Source organism: Procambarus clarkii, chromosome 54 (assembly GCF_040958095.1).
Source record: "Procambarus clarkii isolate CNS0578487 chromosome 54, FALCON_Pclarkii_2.0, whole genome shotgun sequence".
Taxonomy (NCBI): Eukaryota; Metazoa; Arthropoda; class Malacostraca; order Decapoda; family Cambaridae; genus Procambarus; species Procambarus clarkii.
Window position 1 is genome coordinate 23,356,230 of NC_091203.1, and position 16,659 is coordinate 23,372,888.

The window sequence follows — 16,659 nt, forward strand, 5'->3', positions numbered from 1 at the left end:
AGGACAAACATATCAATTTTGACGCTAGCTCTCCACATATGTCAGTTGCTTAATTTAGAACCTGTACTTGAGGTCGATCTCGAACCCATTGTTGATGTGACGACTTATATTGAATTTTGTAACTAGCTCATCAAGATTGTAACTTGCTTAGCTAAATGAATTGTGGGGTTCAGTCCCTGAGCCCATTATGTGCCTCTGTAACCCTTTCCACTACCGCTCACAAGATGGGTATGGGGTGCATAATAAATGAACTAAACTAACTAACTAACTTTGAAAATGTAATAAGTTATTACGAAATGCGTTTAAGCGTCGCGTCAGACTGGAAATAAAAATTAATTTTGGAGAATTGATTTTTCAATTACCATCGACAGTAAAAAGAAACATAAGAAATTTTGAGAAAATTCGTGTTAGAATTATTAATATATATATTTATATATAATTTTCAATAGATCTGTCAGCATTTCTCCGATATAAGTACTGTATCAAAATTAATATCATAAGGTGCCTTCTTATCACTTCCTGAGGCAGATATCATACAAGGAAACTCTCTCTGAATATCCCGCCAGCACTGTCACACAGCTGCAGAATATCCACCAATCACAGCAGCACAGAATACAAACTCCACCTATCACAGCAGTAGAATGTGCGCCAATCACAGCCTCAGAATATTCACCAATCACGGCTCAACACGTTTGATGCATTAATCAATGATCTGCCTTTACTTGGAGTATGAAATGTGCGGACTCCAGACCTTTGAGGCAGTAGTCAACAAGGGCTCCAGGAAGGACGTTACGGCCTCAAGATGATTGCTCTCTTTCTCCTCTCCGTGGTAAGAAAAGTTCGTAAGTTATACGTTACAACTTATAGGTTATAAATTATGTCCCCAAACCTCACAGTGAAACGGCAAAACATACACGACAAAGCTAAACGACTTAATAAAAACAGAACTAAACAAAATGTCGAAATTTAAGACGAGTAGATGACAGGTGAACAAGACAGTACGAGGAGAAGAGGACGAAGTCCTTCAAATAATAATAATAAATAAATAAATTTTTATTTAGGTAAGGTACATACATGCAAAGTATGATACAAAAGTTGATGGATTTATAGATAGAGCTAGTACATACAATGCCTAAAGCCACTATTACGCAAAGTTTTTCGGGCAGAGTTCAAATTCAAATCCTTACCCAGTAAGGCAGATACCAAGCCTATACATCTACGACGACAAGCAGACACAAACGCAGATGGACGATGGATAATTTTAATAATTTGCAGAACACAAGAGCAATTCCTCGACACCCTGAGAACAATGTCGGGAATATGAATTGCTTCTACGCTAATGCCAGAAGCCTAATAAAATACATCTGACGTACTGTGGGGAATCAGGAACCCGTTCTCGCACTTTCTTATAGTCAGTATTGACTTATTAAATAAGTGCATATGTGACATACTAATTTATTGTGAATATTTTAGTTTACCTTGAAAAGCTTCATAGAAAACACCGACCTTACCTAACCTTCTAAGTATGCTAAGATAAGCATCTTATTGCTTCTTAATTACAATTATTACTTAACCAATTATAGGTATAGGTTAAGTAATAATTGTAATTATGAAGCAATAAGATGCTTTACTTAACATACTAAGAAGGTTAGGTAAGGTCGGTGTTTTCTATGAAGCTTTTCAAGGTAAACTAAAATATTCACAATAAATTAGTATGTCACATATGCACTTATTTAATAAGTCAATACTGACTATAAGAAAGTGCGAGAACGGGTTGGGGTATTCACCACAGACCGAATATTTCGACATCATTGTTCTCCACGAGACATGGGGAAGACATCATTGTTCTCCACGAGACATGGGGAAGACATCATTGTTCTCCACGAGACATGGGGAAGACATCATTGTTCTCCACGAGACATGGGGAAGACATCATTGTTCTCCACGAGACATGGGGAAGACATCATTGTTCTCCACGAGACATGGGGAAGACATCATTGTTCTCCACGAGACATGGGGAAGACATCATTGTTCTCCACGAGACATGGGGAAGACATCATTGTTCTCCACGAGACATGGGGAAGACATCATTGTTCTCCACGAGACATGGGGAAGACATCATTGTTCTCCACGAGACATGGGGAAGACATCATTGTTCTCCACGAGACATGGGGAAGAGAAGATATCTACTTGAATTACCCGAGAGTCACTAACACTAGTGGCCTCGCTGAGGACAGGAAGCCGGCGGCTTGTTGAGGGTGAATATTACATATTACAAGAGAGTTCCATCTTCCAGGATACCTTTCAGGAAGGACAGAACGTGAAGGTGGTGGTGTGATACCATATTTTGTTTTATTATTTATTTATTTATACATAACAAGGTATTAGCAACCCATCTGTTTAGATAGTATCTTTTTGTAACTATGTGTACCATAGTACAAATATTGACGTACTAAACAATTAGGTAATAGAATTTTGTACTATTCACTTTATAGTCCTATAGAAAAATGAAGCTAAAAAACAACCTTAAATATTCCTAGGCCAAGTATATCATTCCTATGTACTATATTAGGCCTCAGCTAGCGTGTATTAGGTCTAGGAAAGTTAGGTTAGTTTAATTTGTCTCTGCAACATAAGTAGAAAATCGTTTCCCGGTTTGTCCAAATTCAATAACAGCGATCCAGTTCTCTCCCAGCCGTGGTGGAGGGAGGGTGCGGCTTGGAGCCCTCTAGAGAGTTGTGAACTTGTGATCCAGTTCACAGGTGACGGACAAGACTATTCCAAGCCTTTTCAGGTAGCAATAGAGACAAAAACGGAAAACTGTGCAGAGAGTTAAGTGATACTGACAGTGATGAACGACCAATGTAGTGATCGACGACAGACGGGACCTGGGTTACAAAGTTCTATACAAACTCAGCAGGAAAATCTTACCGGAAGGATACAACACGACCACACGGCAAGAGGCACAGATTATGGAAGGAAGTGGCTGTTATTTCCCTCCACATGTCAACTAACTGTTCATCAGAAGCCTCAGAGTGGACCGTTCAATTGGCCAAGGAATTTGGTGGATATGAACCATTTAGCAGTCTCCGTGGTGTAGTGGTAAGACACTCGCCTGGCGTTCCGCGAGCGCTATGTCATGGGTTCGTATCCTGGCCGGGGAGGATTTACTGGGCGCAATTCCTTAACTGTAGCCTCTGTTTAACGCAACAGTAAAATGTGTACTTGGATGAAAAAACGATTCTTCGCGGCAGGGGATCGTATTCCAGGGACCATAGGATTAAGGACTTGCCCGAAACGCTACGCGTACTAGTGGCTGTACAAGAATGTAACAACTCTTGTATATATCTCAAAAAAAAAAAAAAAAAAAAAAATTATTTAAGGCGGGTGTTCACCGGCCCTACATAATGTTTGGGACAGAAGAGGTTGTGGAATATCTAACGACTGACGGATTTAAGAATGTTGGGTTGGGGCAACATTGTTATGGTTACTCCTGAAGTGGGAATAATCTACACTAAACTTATTGTTTTTAAGTATCCGACATACTTGGATCCTGAATTTCTTCATTCATTCAAAACCTCTGAGTGTGGATGGACTTCAATCTAAAGTTATAAAGGAACTGGCAGATGATCAGAAAATCTCTGATTTTCCCAGGTTGGAAATATGCAAATGTCCCCCCAACCCTTTTCTAAAAAGGCAGGAAGGAAGTCACCAGAAAGCTACCGACCGATCAGCTTGGCCTCACATATCTGCATAGTCAGAGAGAGAATCTTAACTGAGGAAATCACTCGCCATCTCACAGTGAGGACTCTAGTAATATCAACTCAACATGGATTTGTTAAAAATAGATCCTGCCTTACAAACCTGCTCACATTTTTGGAAACGAAAACCAGCTATTCAGACAGAGACCTTCTGGTAGATGTAGTACACATGGACTTACCAAAAGCTTTTGATAAGGCACCACATGGAAGACTGGAAAGGAAATTACAACCACATGGAATGAGGTTATCTTGAGGTTATCTTGAGATGATTTCGGGGCTTTTTAGTGTCCCCGCGGCCCGGTCCTCGACCAGGCCTCCACCCCCAGGAAGCAGCCCGTGACAGCTGACTAACACCCAGGTACCTATTTACTGCTAGGTAACAGGGGCATTCAGGGTGAAAGAAACTTTGCCCATTTGCTTCTGCCTCGTGCGGGAATCGAACCCGCGCCACAGAATTACGAATCCTGCGCGCTATCCACCAGGCTACGAGGCCCCCTTGAGTGGTAAAGTACCAGAATGCACCAAACTGGTTAAATCTAAGAAAACTAAGGGTCGTTCTAGAAGGAAACGATCGACCTGACTGGATAAATGTGGGGACCCTTTTCAAGGGAAAATGTGGCTATTCAACTGTACAAGTCACTGGTGCGCCCCGTCCGCACCATTGTAGCCAAGATTGGAGACCTTTTCTTCAACTTTCTGCCTCGGAGAAAGTAAAATATTGAGCGACAACAAACATCCCGGAACCGAGTCGACTTTCATACCAGGAAAGGTTACTAAGGGCCACAGGACTAACATTACCAGCAAGCCAGACTTGACAGGACAGATCCCGTAGAGTTAATCTAGATAACTTCTTAATATTTAGATTTTTTTTTTTTTTTTTTTTTTTGAGATATATACAAGAGTTGTTACATTCTTGTACAGCCACTAGTACGCGTAGCGTTTCGGGCAAATCCTTAATCCTATGGTCCCTGGAATACGATCCCCGCCGCGAAGAATCGTTTTTTCATCCAAGTACACATTTTACTGTTGCGTTAAACAAAGGCTACAGTTAAGGAATTGCGCCCAGTAAATCCTCCCCGGCCAGGATATGAACCCATGACATAGCGCTCGCGGAACGCCAGGCGAGTGTCTTACCACTACACCACGGAGACTGCTAATTCATATAAAGGTACATACATTGAGTTACATACATAATATTGGATTTATAGATAGAGATAGTACACACAATACCTAAAGCCACTAGTACGCATAGCGTTTCTGGCAAGGTCAGATGTCAACCCTGACCAGATGTAGGTCAGATTAAAAGGTCAGATGTAACACAAACAAGGCGCAACAGCTTCAACCTTAACAATGTACAACAAAAGGAGATGCCTTTTCATCCGGAGGGTTATAATTCTATGCAACCACCTACCCGCCCAAGACGGTGATACCAAGACGTTACGGCAGTTCAAAATCCAATTAGAAACAAAAATTCTTAGCAAAAACGCGAAGGGGGGGGGGGACCTTTGACAAGCCGCTGGCTTCCTGTCCTCGTCATGGGCCGCTAAACAGATGGTGGTGCTAGAGAAAATTCAGGTTGATCTCCTTTCTCTCTGGAAGACAAGATGCATCCTCACCTCTCTCTGGAAGACAAGATGCATCCTCACCTCTCTCTGGAAAACAAGATGCATCCTCACCTCTCTCTGGAAGACAAGAAACATCCTCACCTCTCTCTGGAAGACAGGAAACATCCTCACCTCTCTCTGGAAGACAGGAAACATCCTCACCTCTCTCTGGAAGACAGGAAACATCCTCACCTCTCTCTGGAAGACAGGAAACATCCTCACCTCTCTCTGGAAGACAGGAAACATCCTCACCTCTCTCTGGAAGACAGGAAACATCCTCACCTCTCTCTGGAAGACAGGAAACATCCTCACCTCTCTCTGGAAGACAGGAAACATCCTCACCTCTCTCTGGAAGACAGGAAACATCCTCACCTCTCTCTGGAAGACAGGAAACATCCTCACCTCTCTCTGGAAGACAGGAAACATCCTCACCTCTCTCTGGAAGACAGGAAACATCCTCACCTCTCTCTGGAAGACAGGAAACATCCTCACCTCTCTCTGGAAGACAGGAAACATCCTCACCTCTCTCTGGAAGACAGGAAACATCCTCACCTCTCTCTGGAAGACAGGAAACATCCTCACCTCTCTCTGGAAGACAGGAAACATCCTCACCTCTCTCTGGAAGACAGGAAACATCCTCACCTCTCTCTGGAAGACAGGAAACATCCTCACCTCTCTCTGGAAGACAGGAAACATCCTCACCTCTCTCTGGAAGACAAGAAACATCCTCACCTCTCTCTGGAAGACAAGAAACATCCTCACCTCTCTCTGGAAGACAGGAAACATCCTCACCTCTCTCTGGAAGACAAGAAACATCCTCACCTCTCTCTGGAAGACAAGAAACATCCTCACCTCTCTCTGGAAGACAGGAAACATCCTCACCTCTCTCTGGAAGACAGGAAACATCCTCACCTCTCTCTGGAAGACAGGAAACATCCTCACCTCTCTCTGGAAGACAGGAAACATCCTCACCTCTCTCTGGAAGACAGGAAACATCCTCACCTCTCTCTGGAAGACAGGAAACATCCTCACCTCTCTCTGGAAGACAAGAAACATCCTCACCTCTCTCTGGAAGACAGGAAACATCCTCACCTCTCTCTGGAAGACAAGAAACATCCTCACCTCTCTCTGGAAGACAGGAAACATCCTCACCTCTCTCTGGAAGACAGGAAACATCCTCACCTCTCTCTGGAAGACAGGAAACATCCTCACCTCTCTCTGGAAGACAGGAAACATCCTCACCTCTCTCTGGAAGACAGGAAACATCCTCACCTCTCTCTGGAAGACAAGAAACATCCTCACCTCTCTCTGGAAGACAAGAAACATCCTCACCTCTCTCTGGAAGACAGGAAACATCCTCACCTCTCTCTGGAAGACAGGAAACATCCTCACCTCTCTCTGGAAGACAGGAAACATCCTCACCTCTCTCTGGAAGACAGGAAACATCCTCACCTCTCTCTGGAAGACAGGAAACATCCTCACCTCTCTCTGGAAGACAGGAAACATCCTCACCTCTCTCTGGAAGACAGGAAAACATCCTCACCTCTCTCTGGAAGACAGGAAAACATCCTCACCTCTCTCTGGAAGACAGGGAACATCCTCACCTCTCTCTGGAAGACAAGAAACATCCTCACCTCTCTCTGGAAGACAGGAAACATCCTCACCTCTCTCTGGAAGACAGGAAAACATCCTCACCTCTCTCTGGAAGACAGGAAACATCCTCACCTCTCTCTGGAAGACAGGAAACATCCTCACCTCTCTCTGGAAGACAAGAAACATCCTCACCTCTCTCTGGAAGACAGGAAACATCCTCACCTCTCTCTGGAAGACAGGAAAACATCCTCACCTCTCTCTGGAAGACAGGAAACATCCTCACCTCTCTCTGGAAGACAGGAAACATCCTCACCTCTCTCTGGAAGACAGGAAAACATCCTCACCTCTCTCTGGAAGACAGGAAACATCCTCACCTCTCTCTGGAAGACAGGAAACATCCTCACCTCTCTCTGGAAGACAGGAAAACATCCTCACCTCTCTCTGGAAGACAGGAAACATCCTCACCTCTCTCTGGAAGACAAGAACACTTATTCGTCCCTAAGCACTTTCCTGCCTTGTGAGAAAACACTTACAGCACACACAAAAAAGTTGATATATTTACTATAATACATAATAACATTTTATTAAAATATTCGAAAAATGCTTTAAGGTTATATGATTAGTAATATTTCCTAACTGATTTATTTCAACGTATTTAGAAATATTATATATAAATATGGACATATTTTTCCCTCAGGTGACCTGTGGCTGTGTAGGCCAGACTCTCATTGACCCAATTCCTCGTCCTTGTCGCAGTTTGGTAAGATAAAGTCTAATTATGATATTTTTCTTCATACACACACACATATGTTGACCAGATCACACACTAGAAGGTGAAGGGACGACGACATTTCGGTCCGTCATGGACCATTCTCAAGTAGATTGTATTCGTTATAAAAAGTTATAAAAAATATAAAAATACTTCAGCTACGTTATTGTGAGTCATCGTCCACACATACATGTCACACATCACACACACTGTGGGAAAACTTGACTCATGTAAATCATATAAATTGATACTCTTTCGATAGCTACGCAGGACCTCCACTTTTTGAGAAAAAGTGGTAAACAAGGGTTATCTTGAGATGATTTCGGGGCTTAAGTGTCCCCGCGGCCCGGTCCTCGACCAGGCCTCCACCCCCAGGAAGCCAGGAAGCAGCCCGTGACAGCTGACTAACACCCAGGTACTTATTTTACTGCTAGGTAACAGGGGGCATAGGGTGAAAGAAACTCTGCCCAATGTTTCTCGCCGGCGCCTGGGATCGAACCCAGGACCACAGGATCACAAGTCCAGTGTGCTGTCCACTCGGCCGACCGGCTCCCTATAGGGTAGAGCAAGTGGTTAAATATTTTACTCCATGAACTAGTGTCCTGTTGATGTTTAAACTTATATTACATTGAATATTAAAGGGACTGTATTATGAGTCAAATTCACTCACTCAAATTGGGGGGTTACATGCTACAAGATGAGTACATCCCTAGCATTATTCTGGCGCTGGTTCTTCGCCAGAGTAATCATAATATGAATGTAAATAAAATGGATTATATCATAATAATTAGAGATAAATGCACCTCAATATACTACTGTAATATAGACTAATATTACTATGGCAATGGTTAGTAATATTGATCTCCTTGTGAGATCATTAATACATGGTTATTTCTACAAATAAACATTAACAGCTTAGTTGTAAATCTAGAGAGGTGTAATCTACGCTCCACCGACGACGTGTTGTAATTCAATTTCTTTCTTTATTGCATCGGGTAAATTGTTGCACGTGTAGCCTAACATTAATAGCCTGTAGCCTATTGCACGGGGAAGCCTAACACCTCGGTTGACGTGGACTCGGGAGAGCACTTACCCAAACACTTACGAACCTGTCCATCTTTTCTCAATCTTTGGCGGCTTTGTTTACAATTATTAAACAGTTAATGAGCTCCGAAGCACCAAGAGGCTGTTTATAACAATAACAACAGTTGATTGGCAAGTTTTCATGCTTGTAAACTGTTTAATAAATGTAACCAAAGCCGTCAAAGATTGAGGAAAGATGTACACGTTCGTAAGTGCTTGCGTAACTGATTTCGTGAATCTGGCCCCAGCTGGAAGGCAATTACAGTGTAGAAATCTACTACTGCTTAAGTAACAAGAAGTACATCCTAGAATAAGACATTCTTCCGCAAGAAAATTAATTGATGTATATACACAATACAATACAATACAATACAATTTTATTTAGGTAAGGTACATACATACAATAAATATTTACAAGGATTGTTTAACTTATAGGTATAGCTAGTACATACAATGCCTAAAGCCACTATTACGCAAAGCGTTTCGGGCATAACGAACACTTGTCCAGCATATCCAGCACTTGGATATGCATATCCACATATTGGATATGCATATCCACACTTGGATATGCATTTATATGGATATGCATTGATATGCACACTTGGATATCCAGCACTTGGATATGCATATCCACATATTGGATATGCATATCCACACTTGGATATGCATTTATATGGATATGCATTGATATGCACACTTGGATATCCAGCACTTGGATATGCATATCCACATATCCACCACTTGTCAGGTTCTTCTACAGAAATAAAGAATATAATCTCCTAAGTTATAGAAAATTGCTAGAGAGAAAACGTACGAGATTTTGTTATTTTGCATTCGTCCTAACAACAACTAGCCTAAATGTTAACTGTGGCTACGTGATAACAGTTAGTTTAGTTCATTTATTATGCACCCCATACCCATCCTGTGGGCGGTGGTTGGCAACCCGTTCTCGCACTTGCTTATAGTCAATATTGGCTTATTTAGTAAGTGCATATGTGACATACTAATTGATTGTGAATATTTTAGTTTACCTTGAAAAGCTTCATAGAAAACACCGACCTCACCTAACCTTCTTAGTATGTTAAGATAAGCATCTTATTGCTTCTTAATTACAATTATTACTTAACCTATACCGTTGATATTAATTATTAATAACTGTTGGTTATTTCCAACACACACACACACATACATATGTCATACATCACACACATATACATAAGTCACACATCATACACACATACATATGTCACACATCACACCCCCCCCCCCTGTCACTTTACATTGTAATTATATATTGATATAAAATTTTGCCACACTACCTTTTCATCTTACCTGATCTGTTAGATTAAGGACCTGCGCGAAACGCTATGCGCGTTAGAGGCTTTGCAAGAATGTAAACAAAAAAATATATAATCTCACCAACCCATTGTACCTTCTTATAAATAAATAAATAAATAAATAAATAAATAAATAAATAAATATCACACACACATACACGTCACACACTATTAAACAGACCAGCATATGTGACCTCTACATAAAATTAAGAGAGGAGGGGTAATGATTAGATTTCATTGGCAGGATAAAGCACTAAGCCGCTACAACTGTACAGTATAGCACTTGGAAATGATGAGGATAAGGATTTGAGATAAAAGGGAATGGAAGGAACGGTGCCCAATCGTTCCTGCGGTCGGGGATTGAACGCCGACATGCGTGAAGCAAGACCGTCGCTCTACCATCCACCCCAAGTGGGGTGGAGTGGGAAGGGGGGCGGAGGGAGGACGAAATTGAAATTGAAATAAGTTTATTGAGGTAAAATCCACACAAAGGGATGAGGTAGCTCAAGCTATTCTCACCCCGTTCAGTACATCGTGTTAATACATACATAGACACACATCACAAGCAATAAACATATTACCGAACATTCTGAGAGATAAACATATACATTTCCTCCTTTACACAAGTAGTATGGTATCAGACGTACACACAAATACTTTAATGACCTAGGTATACTGTATAGACAATTTTATATATATCTTAGTTGGATTCTATTGTTTTAGCCTATTAATATATAATGATATTTATAAATCTTTTAACTCTTGTGTAAAGCAAATTTATTTTGTTGACGGAATATTATCTACTCAACTCTTCTATGTTTAGAAAACTAACTGAAGATGAACATTGTTTCCAGGGCAGCCCCGTGAGCTGGCAAGCGAGGCCCTCAGACAAGCACAACGAGTATCCTTCAGGCGGGGTGAGTGTACATGATAATGCTCGCGATGTTGACACTGTATAAGAGACACTTAGCTAAACAGGTGGATTACGGGCTATTCATGCCCGTGCCACCTCTTGGGTGACTTAATCTTTATCAATGAAGCAGGCGGAGGTGTTATACACACTCCATGCACCATAACTCTTGTCTTACAGCTGCTGATGGCCCTGGCTTCGATCCCCAGTGGTGTGGAGGGAGTGTTCGAGTTCTACCTGTGCCCGGAGGAGGTCAACTCGCAGGAGGAAGAGTGTCTGGAGAGGTAAGTCCTGTGGGTGACTGTTGAGTAACAGGAGGTACTGTGAGGCAGGTGGTACTGTGAGTATCTCTTTCCCTGCCTCTCTCTCAGGGTGTCAATTGTCCCATAGCACAGTGCTACACTAGGGGCACTGAGTGCGGGGTGTAGCTGTCAAGTGTCCCGGTGCCCACTTGACACAATATCGAAAAACAACGCCATTTCAACGTAGCCAACTTTTACTGAACTCCTGGATATTGTTACCGTGGCGCAGTGGTAAAACACTCACCCGGCGCTTTGACCTGCGTTCGTATCCTGGCCGGAGAAGAATGATTGGGCGCCAATCATTAACTGTTGCCTCTGTTCACCCAGCAGTGAATGGGTACCTGGTTGTTAAACGATTTGGCGGGTCGTAGTCCGGGGAAAATTAGGATTAAGGACCTGCCCAAAATGCTATGCCTGCTAGTGGCTGTACAAGAATGTAAGAACTCTTCTATATATAAATAAATAAAACAAGTGTAAGCAGTGTGGTGTGACGTTACAGGCTAAGACGAGCGTTTATCCGGTAAGATCAACCTTAAGTGTGAAGGTGTGGTTTGGTGATGGGCCCTTCTACCACTGTAGGGTAATTAAGGCGCCACAATATGTCATTGACTAACAACAACAAGGATAGAAATAATCTGAGCTACTCTGTCCTATTGAGATGTATTCTATGGTCTCAAAATACTTGAACTTGACCAACGACCACACTTTAGTCAAAGACTATAATAAACACAACGCATATACACTGAAACAACACAATGAACTATTCTTATAATATACTGGTCTGTATGAAACTAATCCAAATCGCTTACAAAGTTATGACATCTACTGAAGACCTGACGGGACAAAAAATTCAAAGCAAGAGTGACTTATAACTCAGGACACCACAGACCAACAGCTTTTCAGGGTCAAGCATTCGAGCTGCTTGAATCAATGAACAGTTTCAAGAATATGACGCAGGTCACTTAAAGATGTATCATAATGTGTTGAGAAACATTGTTAGAAGTGATGGGAAGTGCTTCTATAAGTTAGACCAGTGGTTGCAAGCGGTGAATGTGGTCCAGAGTGGACCGGGGATGTGGTCCAGAGTGGACCTGGGATGTGGTCCAGAGTGGACCGGGTGTGGGCCAGGATGTGTTCTTGCCGGTGGTGCCAACAAGTTTCAGTGGGACCCTGGAGTAAAGGTTCAAGAGGTTGGTGCATATATTTACGTTGATTTCATTGTATACTCGGAAATATTCAGTTAAAGGAATACGCCTTAAGTTCTCATTCATACATTTCCTATATATATGTGTCATAAACTAGTCCGTAAGCTAGTCAAGAGATGTATATGTTATTTTTTAATGAAAGGAAATACTGAAAGTAGAATCAGAGATCAAATATGACGTCACATGTGCAACACCGTATAAGGAACCACAACACACCTTAGACAACACCCCACCAGACAGCAATATACAACACCATGCACAACACCACCGCCCGGATATAACAATCATGCCAGCGCCTTCTCAACAGGCTGCCCCTACAACTGGCTGACGGCTCCGGCGCAACCTTCAACCTGTCGACGGTGACGCGCGCTGATAAGTACGAGATTCCCATAGTCCTCCCTGACGACACGACGTGTGAGCTGTGTACACTCCAGGTGAGGTGTGGGGGAGGCTCCCTCAGGTCCGCAGACCGACCTGCTTGTGTGATATTCATATTATTATCTCTCATAATCCTAGAATATAATTATATATACTAGTATACATCTAGTATATAATTTATCCTAGAATATTATAATTTAAATGTATATAAACATGAAATGATTAACATGAAGGCATAATATGAGGCTTATGTGCGTGTACTGTATTGTGTTATGATGTGGGTGCTACAGTGGCACTTGGTGATGAAGGAATGTGGGGATGAGGACTGCACCATAGTTGACCGCGTCTTCTGTTCCGACGTCACCATCCGTGAGGCCAAGTAAGTATCTTTTTCCTCGCGAAGTTTAACTTATAACCTTTATTAACAAAAGTCGTAGTAGGAAGCTAAGTCACCACCTCACTGGGAATGGTCAGCCCCAAGGGAAGATCCCAAGGGATCCCAAGGGAAGATCCCAAGGGATCCCAAGGGAAGATCCCAAGGGACCAGATGACACTAGAGGTTGAGATGCAAGTGTTGTGATGCACATATGAGTGCCGTCTTCACCACAAGCACCCGGTCCACTCCAGCAAGCCTGAGGAACTTTACAAGACATCCATCGTCACTAAGACCCGTTGAGGGGGTTTTAACAACGACAATGAGCCACAAACGCTTAAAGTCAGAACTCGCCCCCTTGGACGGCCATGGTTTCATCCAAAGCAACGTCTTGAAGATCCTAAAAGAAGGCGCCGGCATTACACCTATTGACCTTGGTCAAGAAGTGGAGAATATTGTGCTTTATTTCTCGTGTGTGGAGGATCTCGAAAAACTCCAAAAATGCGATCGCACTCTTCGCCAAGTGTGTGATCTCTTACCTCTCTCCCCACGTTAGTACACCGCAGAGCGAACAGTCATTATCAGCGGGACCACCCGCTGGATCGCGGACCGAGAACACAAGGGTATCATTACCAACATCGAGGACGAAAACCCGAACCTGGGGTTATACTCTGATGTTATACTCTGCAGCACCGATACCAACGGCGACAAGCGCCCCACCATGAAGATCTCCTTCACCACCTTAGCCGCGGCTAACCAGGCTGCCACACATGGTCTCTACTGCTTCAGCATCAAGATTCCACTCTTCCAAGTGAAGGAACGATTCCTTTCTGCTATAAGCCAGATGCATAATACGACCTTACCAGTCCTACCAAATAGTGGCTCCTCCCAACACATCACCCGGCCTCCACACTGGGGACCTAAGGACCAACCAGCACCCCTCAGAGTTCCTTGTATCACATGCTGGCATTATCCCTGATCTTATTTGACTAGCGGAGAGGCTTGCCGGACTAGACAATCAACGAGTCGTCAAGGAACTAAACGCGCTGTACCTAGCCTTCACCTCATCATCGCCCCGGACGCAAGTCTCACTGCCTCCACTACCACTCTGGAGACTACCACCACGACGACCACGAGGTCGATCTCAACACAGACTCTAGAACCTCCCAAGACCCGGGCGGCACAGAGGCATTTCCCTCTCCGGCTCCCAACACTCCTACCATCACCATCTCAGCAGACGCACTCACAGACGTGCTGTCTACAGTACCACCAACGCTCCTGAAATAGCTTCTACCACTAATCAACGACACCTGAGCCTACCTCAGGCTGTGAGACCAAAGACAAAACCACCAACTACGGATGGTACGGACTCCTCAGACGAAGAAATCTTAGTAGGAGCTCCACCGATGCAGACCAAATACGACACCTACTCGGTACAAGAACTCCTCATGAAGGCCACCTCACCAAACTCCAACGACTGCACAACTCAACCAAAGAAAAAAATGGAAGGCCTAGAGGTCTACACAAACCCACCAGCTCCATAACTGGTACGGCCAGCCCTCCGAGGCTGAAATCCACCATGAAGACCCCATCCACCTACAGATGGATGGGGTCTTGTATCAGGTATTGTTTCTGGTAATGGCTCCAAAGAGCCCCCACTTACGGGTTATTCATGCCCGTGCCATGAATCTTTATTGGTCAATCAATCAAATTCAAGGGTGTATTGTAGTGTATTATAAAATACATTTACTCAAACATTTAAGAAGGATGAAAAGGCAATACGACGGTAAGGCATATCTCCGGTGCCAGGTAAGTACGACGGGCTCACCATAGCCCGTGCTGCTTGGAACTTTTTGTTCTGCGTAGCTGACTCTAAAACAACAAACACCAACAGGCAATGCAAGATATAACTAACAGGAACCGTAAACCTTGCAGTGAAAAATACCTGGATTCGTCCTGTAATTTATTCTAACAATCCTCGTGCAACTCTCTTCATTATAAAAATAAAAAATAACAGCTTTCCTCATTATGAAACTAACATTTCCGCCTCTTCTGGCAAACTGAAGTGTACTTCAAACTGAAGTAACTTCATGTAGCACTAATGTAGTTTATAATTACAAGCACAATTCTGGAGATTTTAATATTTACATATTTCTTGGACATTTGTTATAGAGTTTTGAAACTTCTAGAGATACTAATAATCAAGTATAAGCTAAGGGAAGACGATGAAAGGCTTTCTGGGAAAATACCTAAGTACCTAGTTGAACCCGTACGACCATTTTCTTCTATTATTTATTATACAAAATCAATTTTTCAGAGACTCGGAGAAAAGGGTCTTCGGTCTTCTCTTCAACATAATTGGTGGCATGTTTAGAAAGATGACAGACCAGTGATAACTACTGAACTACGCTCCCTGCCAAACAAGGCTCCCTGCCCGACGAGGCTCCCTGCCCGACGAGGCTCCCTGCCCGACGAGGCTCCCTGCCCGACGAGGCTCCCTGCCCGACGAGGCTCCCTGCCCGACGAGGCTCCCTGCCCGACGAGGCTCCCTGCCCGACGAGGCTCCCTGCCCGGAAAACGAACAAAACTACATACATGAATTATAACATATCTTGCGGGATCATGAGGCACTTGTAACAGTTGGCCATGGAAGCATTCGTGTTGAAATTAATTTATTTAACATAGAACTTTAGATGAAATATACAACATATATAAGAAAACTTGCCCGAAACGCATTGCGTAATAGTGGCTTTAGGCATTGTATGTACTAGCTCTATCTATATATCAATCCATTAATGTAACATCACTTGTATGTATGTATGTACCTTACCTGTATAAACATATTTATTTATTTATTTATTTAAAAAGGGGACCCTTAGCCTCGGAGGAAAGCACACACAACGCATTAGAGGGGATGTTTAGGTCCCCTCCAATACAGTTTCTATGTGCTTTTTTCTCAAACCACCCCTATGTTTTCCAATAATAATATTTTCACGATTCATTAAACTCACAATTAATAGTTATTGAAATGTTTACAATGAATGTAAAATGAGACATTAACAGAAATAAATTGGTTAATTTGCGTGATTATTTGTTATCCTGTGAATTTACATTTTTTTTTATTAACAAGCATAAGTATACACAGTAATGTGCTGCTACACTATTCTATACGAAAGATTACACAGCGTATATAAAAAAATTAGCATTAAGTTCATCTAATAATCCCATCTCCAAGGATGCGTTACTCATACATGGAATCAGTAGAGAAAATACCAGCCTCAAATAAATTCAATTTGACTAAATAATCACTTCATGATTTTCATAAGAGCTAAGCACTGAATCAT

The 16,659-nt window shown here is 42.6% G+C and overlaps 1 protein-coding gene across 1 annotated transcript; it reads left to right on the top strand.

Annotated features, from left to right (window-relative positions):
* Positions 1 to 679: 679 nt before the first annotated feature.
* LOC123771260 (uncharacterized) lies at positions 680 to 16,398 on the top strand. The gene is made up of 7 exons (XM_045763718.2): positions 680 to 829; positions 7,656 to 7,718; positions 11,002 to 11,064; positions 11,238 to 11,341; positions 12,872 to 12,998; positions 13,233 to 13,321; positions 15,633 to 16,398. Exons 1-7 carry the CDS (start codon positions 803 to 805, stop codon positions 15,706 to 15,708), a joined length of 549 nt encoding a protein of 182 aa, XP_045619674.2. The 5' UTR covers positions 680 to 802; the 3' UTR covers positions 15,709 to 16,398.
* Positions 16,399 to 16,659: the final 261 nt, after the last annotated feature.

Excerpts from the sequence above, each read along its gene's own strand:
- LOC123771260 (XM_045763718.2), top strand. The coding sequence starts at position 803 with ATGATTGCTCTCTTTCTCCTCTCCGTG. Across the intron at positions 830-7,655 it reads CTCTCTTTCTCCTCTCCGTG|GTGACCTGTGGCTGTGTAGG; the intron begins GTAAGAAAAGTT and ends TTTTTCCCTCAG. Across the intron at positions 13,322-15,632 it reads GTCACCATCCGTGAGGCCAA|AGACTCGGAGAAAAGGGTCT; the intron begins GTAAGTATCTTT and ends TCAATTTTTCAG.